The 8,966-nt window shown below is 35.6% G+C and overlaps 1 protein-coding gene across 2 annotated transcripts in view; it reads left to right on the top strand.

The window, feature by feature from the left end:
- Positions 1–8,966, top strand: part of WHSC1 (Wolf-Hirschhorn syndrome candidate 1) — a 63,662-nt gene that overhangs the window by 28,185 nt on the left and 26,511 nt on the right. The window contains exons 6-9 of one of the 2 annotated variants that reach the window (XM_009328789.1): positions 932–1,009; positions 2,488–2,606; positions 5,702–5,783; positions 6,804–6,928. In XM_009328789.1, coding sequence (XP_009327064.1) covers positions 932–1,009; positions 2,488–2,606; positions 5,702–5,783; positions 6,804–6,928 — 404 coding nt within the window. The remainder of the gene's footprint in view (positions 1–931; positions 1,010–2,487; positions 2,607–5,701; positions 5,784–6,803; positions 6,929–8,966) is intronic. The other variant, XM_009328790.1, reaches the window with a different exon arrangement.

The raw sequence follows: 8,966 nt of genomic DNA on the forward strand, positions 1-8,966 counted from the left end.
GAACAGCTTTCACTGTTTTCCAGTTTTAATTCTTGGTGTTTGTGCCAATAGCAAAGGAATGCCAATGGTTACAATAAACGCAACCCATGAAGTCTACATTTCTTGCTCATTGTTCTGAAAAGTTGTTATATGTAAACCTTCTGCTGTTTAGAGATTGCTGATTTCTCATTCTTCTTCTGCCCATAAGCAGCTGCCATTGCATCCACTGCCTGTTACGAGTGGATGGTGGGAAAGGAAGACGAAGTGTTACTACTAGTAAAATTTGCGTTGTTTTTTTTATAGAATAGTTAGGAAATTGTTTAAAAAGTTTAATCAGTGCTACACCTTTTCTTCATATATACCTAAAGTATATTACCTCATATCATCATCAGCTCAGGAAGAAGTATTCCAAACTTTATTCTGAAACTTTCATCCGTTTGGCATTTTATTGTGCTACTCAAAGTTTTTAGGATATTGTACAAGACTGCAAATACTTTTTTTTTTCTCCTTGTATTTTTTTGTTGCTGTTGTCTAGCGTTTGGTTTAGATAAACAATCTCAATTATTTTGCAAAATATTTGAGGGGTTTTGGAGTCACTTATTTGAGAAAGAAGGAGGAAGATAGTTTGGCATTTGCATGAACTTTATCAAATTAAACTAGCTATCATTTTTCAAATTTAAATAGCTTTACAGCACTGTAAGAAGACTTATTATGGAAGTATTAGAAGCCAACAGGTGCTGCTTTGGGCAATGACAAGAATGAGAGGGAGTGTTTGAAAGTTTGTGAGACTTGGAAAAACTTGTATAAAAATGGCAGTCAGTTTTGTTAACTATCTGTGTGTGTGTGAAATAACATCTTTTTGTGGAAAATTGAAAAGTTTTTAACTTTAAATTTTAAGTGTCAAATATTTGGATATCAGTTTAAAAAAAAACCACATTCTGTATCTCTCAAGGTTCATCATTGAAGAATATTGGAGAGGCCAAACGTAAAGTGTTTCAAGACTCACCTAAAAGGAGATCAAGATCCAGAAGTAATTGAAATTTGTGTTGTGTGCAAATAGTTCATCATTATAAGTAGCTATTGAGTGTATTTTTTATGTAATCGCCCACGTATCATAATCTCTTTATTTTATCTCAGATGTTGTCTTCCTTGACGTTAGAATTTTAATGGATCCCAAATTAAATATCTAAACACTGTAGTGCTGAATTTTGTTCACCTTCCTCAGTGTCATATTACAAGAAATGTAATTGAAATTGTACCTGTACCAGGTGTTTCTAGTACATATATTGTGTACATTTATAGTATTCTACAGATGAAAACATGTCAGTTCAATCATTCCCCTACCCAAATCCTCTTATCTTAAACTTGGAAGAATATTGTGGGATTTCTTTGCTGGCTTTTTGTAAGTAGCAGGTTCTCCTGGAGCCATTTCAGTCTGCTTTGTGGATTCAGAGTCTGATAATAGAATATGTCCTAGATTGTTTAGATAAGAACATTAATTTGAAAATTATCCATATTTTCAAGTTGCTATATTTTTAATATTTACAGCTATTTGTTCCCACTGGAATAGAATGCTTGTAGCTGTAGGGCAATTTTCAGTTAACGTGTTTGTGCCCCTGGAGTTTGCAATCTTCATGCTAATAATACTCTGTAGCTTCATAAACTAGAGAGTACTGGAGAGCGTAATAATGTTGTCATTTCATCCTGATAAAACAGACCACTTCCTAAACCTTCATCTATCTTTTTGAGGTGGTAGAGTGAGTGTAAACAATAGCTGAACCTGTGGAAGGGGATGTAGGTTAGTCACTGACTTTTGTAATTTAGCAGCTGCTTGAACTTTACAGTGAACAATCACCTAAATACGTGAATAAGTCTGTTGGTTTAAAATGACCAACGTGATTCTGTTCTTAGGATTTTGGTTCACAAAGGAAGGGGATCTTACGGTCTCCTGAAAAATATAAGTAAGCTTGTTAGAGAGAGTCTGGAACTGCCATACCAGAAAGAGAGAATTAATCTGTACGGTTGGTGATATCTTGTCTTTTCCAGAGGCCCCTTAATAGATGTCGCCAGTATCTTCATCTGTATCATTTGGAGAACTTAAAGGAGACTTAAGGAGGAGACTTAAAAATTCATTTCAGTGATAAGACACTGTTACAAAGTGGCAGGAGAGTTAAAAGCTGTATGGATCAATCGTGCAGTCTGACGATATGAAACAAATGTTGGGCAGTAATATTAAGATCTTAAACTAGTGCTTATACAGGTAGATTCATCTTTCTAAAATAACTTGAGTATGAAGCAGTTGAGTTGGATGTGTTCTAGAGTTAGTCGTCAGCACCAGAAACCAGACCTTAAGCTTTAAGAGGTCATCAAACTGTGTTAATGTTTAACCATGTTTTAAAAATAATGACTGAAAGAAAAGTAACTTAAATAACTAGATCAGTTCAAAATAATTTGAAAGTGGGTTTTAGATTATTTTTCATGTAAGTTTCCCCCATCCCCCATCCCAAGGTAACTTACATGGAAATAAAAGAAACCAAAAAAAGAGGACAAAGGAACCTACAGAAGATTTTGAAGTTCAGGAAGCACCTAGGAAAAGACTCAGGATGGATAAACAGAATAATCGGAAGGTAATTATGTCGTTGGTTTGTTTGGGTTGATTTATAGCGGCACCAATCACATTGCTGTAGTTAAGTTTGTCAGCATTTCCATTTTCAGGATTAAAAAAAGTAATGTCTGTATATCAAACCAAACCGTTGTAAATATTCAGAGATACATGTGAGCTTATTGCTGTGGGGTTTTTTTTCTTTGGTTTTGAGAATGGAAGTATGACAAGTTGCACTTGGTACTTAAACTGTGGTGAAAATGTATGCTGAGAAAAGCTGTTTCCCAAAGGAACGTGCAGACACATGACCTTTCCGTGTTGTCATGCTTTGTAGTTCCTTTTCTTTCCTCCTGCATTGGAGTTCAGAGATGTATACAAGAATGTAAAAAAACCCAAAACTTTAGTCAATACTTAATTTAGACAAAAGTGGGGGGAGAGAGGAAAGCAAATGAAGCAAAACAGAAAAACTACTTTTCAAGAACTGGAAGCTTATAGAACATTTTAGAGTGGCATGCTGATCCATTTCGTAAGTTAGGAAACTGCAGTAAATATTACAGTATGTCTATTGCACAAATCACAGGCTCCTTTTTAGTTTAGCTTGCTTGTGAGAATGAGAATTTTCCTTACCTAGGTCACTAAAACTATGTATATGGATAGAGCCCAAATCTTGTAGAGACTTAAGCATAGGTTTATTTAGTCATGCATGTAGACCAGTGAACTTAATGGATTTTACTTGTGTGGAAAGCTTAGCTCACAAGTGTTTTCAGATATGCTATTACAGTATCATACGGTAGTGTGAGTATCACAGACCTCATCTCAGGACTTCAGTGGTACAGCTATTAAATGAAACAACCTAATAGAAGGAAAGGTAGTGGATTTATTTTTTAAACGAATTATGGAGGTCACATTTGTAGATGTCAGTTTGTTTGGTAGGCTGGTTATTTTAGTACCTCTGTTGATATTGTGGATATTCAGACAACTTGCTTAGAGTTCAATACAAAAAATAAATAGACTTTCAGATAGCCAGGCTTAATGAGCTTATTAGCAAGGGACAAAGATAATTCTTAGAGAAATGTTACCTTTGTAGAAATAAGGGCCAAAACTGGTTTTTGCACTTCTTGCTCTAACAGGTTAGTTGTTGAATGATTCGTCTTACATTCTAGGAGAAGTTTTTGGACCCTTTTTAAACTTGTCTAATTGATTTGAGTTCACTATAATACACTAGATCCATGGAATAATTAAGTTTTCTTACTGTAATTTTTGCTATGAAGTCCTTGTTTTGACTGTCCCTAAAGTTACTTCTTTACTGTCCCACCAGCATTCGTACACTACAATTAGCCTACATTATCACAAGTAGAATGAAAGGTGGTTGCAGTATAGTTCATGGAGAAGAGGTTTTGGTATCTTTGATGGTGTGATGCAGATGTGAATACTAACAGGAAAATAAATAAATAAATGAGATGAAAGATTCCCATGAGATACATACCACTAATAACGCTGACTTAGTAATATGCATTTAAAAAGTGTTGTCCTCTATCTGATCTGTTTATCAGAACTAGTTACAACGAATCTGGTGTGTGTAAATATTAGGTAATTTGGAAACTCTAAATGCATATAGCAGTGTTTGTGCTTCCGTCCACAGAAGGGTCAGATACCGTAGAATGGTTGCTTTGCGGTTTCTTTTATTACTTCTAGCTGTATGTGCTGCTGCTTAGTAAAACATTTAGTGAATGACAGTAAAAATGTCTGTGTAATGAATCACAAAAGCAAACACTAACCATACACCTTCCTTCTACTATTCCCAGTTTACCTGCAGGCTTTTGTTACAGTCATTTTGGATAGGAGGAGCTTTAATGACTTTTTTCATGACGTTTTACTTCTTGCATGAGTTCTGCATTATCCTCTCCTTTTTGTCCTTAATTCTTATTTACGAAATCTGAATGTTTTCACACAAAGTAACTAAGTCATGCGTACCCATATGGAAGTTTTTCAAAACTAATTCGTTCATCAGTGCTTTCCTGGTGTATATAAAATGCACGTTAACAAAATGGGGGTTCTGTAAAGCATGCCTTAAATTTAAGAGTGAACTATACTGTACATTTTCTTTCATTTTTACACAGAAGTGTAACAGTAATCTTATAAAATGGATATTGGGAGCCTCCGGTGGCATTAGTGGTAGGGCGTCTTGATCTACTTAGAAGTCAGTAAAAGCACAGTGTAGCACATCTGTGGTACAGTAGCCATTCATATTTATTTTTACAAAGGAAACCGGTTCTCTGGCCTTTGAGGTGTTCACCTGCACATCTTTTGTAAAACTGAATGTCAGATGAAGAATATGAAAAAGTATGTAAAACCTTCTGTTTGGTATAATTATTCTTATTGATCAGGTGAGCATTTGTCAGGGTTAAGCATTCTTGGCTACAATTTTAATGGCTTATTACTTGAATGAAATTGTAACATACAAAAAGAAAAAAAAAGTGGCATGTGTAAGGAACAGTGTCTAATTTTGACAAAGCTTTGACAAAAACTTCCCCAGTTCTCGGCCTAAACTTTTAATGATAAATTCTCAATCTGGAGCATTTATGTGGTGTTTGTGCTCCCTTGAAAACAGTGTTTTTATTTTGGAAATGCTGAAACAATCTTAACCATAGTAATTTAAAAAATGGCACTGCTATAAGTTGTGGAGTTGAAAGCAAGCCTCTCTGAGACTTAAAATTTTGCACAGGGTTTTTTCTCAAATTTCTATACTAATTCTGCAGTTTACCTTTAATAATTAAAGGTTTTAATTTGACCAGTTTAGACAAAGAATAGTAAGGATAATTTACATGTTTCATGTTCGGTTAGAGCTCCCCTTTTTGGTATGCTGAGTTTGGGATGGATAAGTGGGATGCTGGAATACTGTGTTCTTTACTTTTTCTCATTTGTTTATGGGTTTGTACCCTGTGCTGTAAATGAGTTTTAAAAATCACTTAAATGGGGCTAGCTTAACTACATTACCATTCAGGTATTTGTAAAGACACTTTCTTTTTAATAACATAAATCCAGAAGTAATTGCCAGTTTTATCCAACCACTCATAAATTAGGAGTTTTTTTATTTTTTCATATTTTTTTTTGTGACAGAGGGAGACAAGCAATGACAAAACAGCAAAAACAAACTCTTCTAAGGTCACAGAAACCTCCTCTTCACAAAAGAACCAGTCAGGTAATGTGGTCAGAATAAGTTTTAATGTAACTTTTTCAATTAAATAATTTTAAAATAAACAGGTTGTCTGAGGCAGCCGGCTAAATTTTGCTGACGCAATAACCAGTTACAGCCACTATGCCACAGATCGGGGGGGGGGAGCGTGCCCTCTTCCTTCACTACCACCATTTTGCAACATGATACTTGACTGAAATTGTGTATTGCTGATTTAGAGCAGCAGTTCACAAGTTCACCATTTGATGGCACCAAATTAAAGCTATTGCCCTGTGATCTTGGCGAGCAGTGATAGAAATCCTACTGCTCCAATTTGTCATTGTGCATTAGCCCAATAAAACAAGTGCAGTGACCATCAATGTAATCAGTTACTATGTGATTTTAGTCCTTTTAAATGATGCTTGATGGGAGGCAGTGTGGAGCGCGAGGGAATTCTAAATAACCTTGGACCGAAATCCAAAAGTCAGACTTGTTAATGATGTTCCAGTTTAAGGTAACTTCTGTAAAAGCATGTCTCTTTAGGTATTATAATGATATGCCAAAGACGAGTAAGCTTCAGCAAGTTCTGCGCAATGTAGAAGTGGTGACGTGCCATAGATAATGTCTGGTACCTGGGTCCTGTATATAACCTTTCTCTTAACAAAGCGTTAGTGGTACTCAGATTGTGATGAGATCACATAGGCCTTCTAATGTTTATCTGAGAAGATAACTGTTACCTCTGCTTTAAAGAGGTCATAAGTCACAAGATATTTTGATTTTTATAGAAATGAGCCGAAAAAAATTGGGAAAACATTTCTTAGCCTTTTGTAGTACATATTTGATTAATAGAAACCTCTTTATTTTTAAAATCAAGCCAAAACACATGGTTTTAGAAACCTACTTCGTGTTCTCTCAGCCCTACGTAGGTGCCCAGAAGACCTACCTAAATCATTCCTTCCTTTATCTGAAGGAATATTTTAAATGGCTTCAGGGAGATAACGTTTTAAAGTTCCAAACTTCACTTTGTAAACCAAAATTATTTTACAGCAACGAAAAATCTGTCTGATGCATGTAAACCTCTGAAGAAGCGAAATCGGGCTTCAGCAGCAGAATCTTCAACTCTTGCTTTTAGCAAGAGTTCATCTCCTTCAGCTTCCTTAACTGAGAATGAGGTAAAAAAAAAGTGGTGTTTGCACACAGCCATTTAATTACGGAAATTTTCAGGTGTGAATCTTGTTTAAAAACAAAAATCAAAGGCGAATTCTCTAACGTTGGTGCTCTAGACAAGTTACAGTTTTGGCCTCTGTGAAACCTGTTGATGTGTGCATTGCAAATTCATTTATTGTAATACGAACGTCTGATTTGGGGACGTCGAGATATTATTGTGGTTTTTAATGTATTTACCAACAAAGTTTTAGAATTGTAACCTTCTATTAGAGGCAAAGTAAAATGCCAGTGTGTTCTGTATTTTCTTCTACAGACTTTATGTAAGTGTACTACATTAGTTACATTATGTAACTCAATATTGTCATGTTGCCATAGCTTTTATATTGAAGCAAGTTTCCTAATCCTCTGTTTGATCTAGAACTGGACAGTTTTCTGAGCAGAGCCCCTTTAAGCTCAAATTAGTTTTCAGGCTGTTTAAGTGCTATTTCTCTGTGATGCAAATAGCTTCATCCCCGGTAGAGTTAAACAGACAGTGAAGGATGTATCTTTTTGATACTTACTAATCATAGTCTTAGCTCTGCATATTTGGAACTGTAATTCTTCTCAATTGGCATACAATAAATTAAATGTATGTAACAGAAGTGTATTCATACAATCCGTTAAACCATTCCCCAAGTCATCTACACTATTAAAACCAATCAGCCAAAGAGTGGCAGCATGAGGGTGAAGTATGCATGCTGTTTTGCAGGTGGATTCAGAAATGTAGTTGGTAGGATTTAGTAAAATACCCATAGACAAACAGCTTCAAGCAGTTTGTATTACAGAAGCTGTAGAGAAAATACTCGCCTGCTAACAAGGGAGTAGGGCTTCCAGCTATCCTAGAGACTTTTTCATCTCCCCTAACAAACGCATGAGGTGCTTAGACATTACAATGAATGCAGTTAAAATATCTAGACAATGTTCAGTAAATGGTTTACCTTTGGGTGGGGAAAAAAGATTGCATGTTAATGGCTGTATATCTTACTGTAACTGGAAAAATATTTTAACAAAAAAACCCAGCAGATTCTCCCTCCTGTACCCCAATAAAACAAGCAAAGGAAGTCCCACAGGAAATAATGTCCATGGCAGCAGTCAAGTAAAGTAATACTTGTTCTCATTTTGTTCTCTCAATTGAGAGACTCCCACCTGTTGGCTTACCAGCTTCTGCTGTTTTGGCTTTACTGCTGGGACTTGCTGTGTAATGGTTGGTTGTGTTTGGGACCATCTATTCAGCCAGACCAGTTTAAGGAACATACTGTCTTTTTGGCTCTAAATATGCATCTCCAAATATTGTAATCTCAGGAGAAAGATTCTTCTATTTCTAGATATTGTGTTTATAAAATGAAATCTCTAGAAATCTGTCTTGACAAAAGGCTCGTTTTTGTAGGATTTTGGGTTGTGACTTAACGGTTCACGTGTAAAAAAGGATATGGTTATATAGGCTGAGATGGAAATTTTAAAACTTAGCTCTTAATCTACTCAGCTACTGCTAAACAGCAAAAGATGTGAGAAAAATAAACATCATACACTGCTCACAAAACACAGATACACAAACTAGAAAGTGAATTAATTGTTTTCAAGGGCTTATAATGTTTTAAAGTATCAAAACAATCCAAATCAACACAACAGAAAATACACCCTGTCAAATAACAGAGATTTTGTGGGGCTGGATGCAGGGGGGAGTAGATCAGTGGGCTGGATCCTTAGGTGGTTTAAAGCTACACTGACCTGAACTTGTACCAACTAAGGATTGGACCCAGTTTGTTTCCTAAGATATTAGATATATTTTGCCTTTAAATAAAACAAAGATGTCAGGCATGTGTTTCTGAACTTACTATTGATCTATTCTACAAAACAAGGAAAGATATAAATTTTGGATTGTGTAGGTGGCTTTAAAAACTGTTTTCCCTTTTGTATTGTTATTTAGCACTTGTCTAAATGGGTAAATATGCGTGTGCCGTGAGAGCATTCATCCAGAGAGAAACCTTCTCCAGAGTGTTAAGG

The sequence above is a fragment of the Pygoscelis adeliae genome, unplaced genomic scaffold (genome assembly GCF_000699105.1).
Source record: "Pygoscelis adeliae isolate BGI_AS28 unplaced genomic scaffold, ASM69910v1 Scaffold66, whole genome shotgun sequence".
Classification (NCBI taxonomy): Eukaryota; Metazoa; Chordata; class Aves; order Sphenisciformes; family Spheniscidae; genus Pygoscelis; species Pygoscelis adeliae.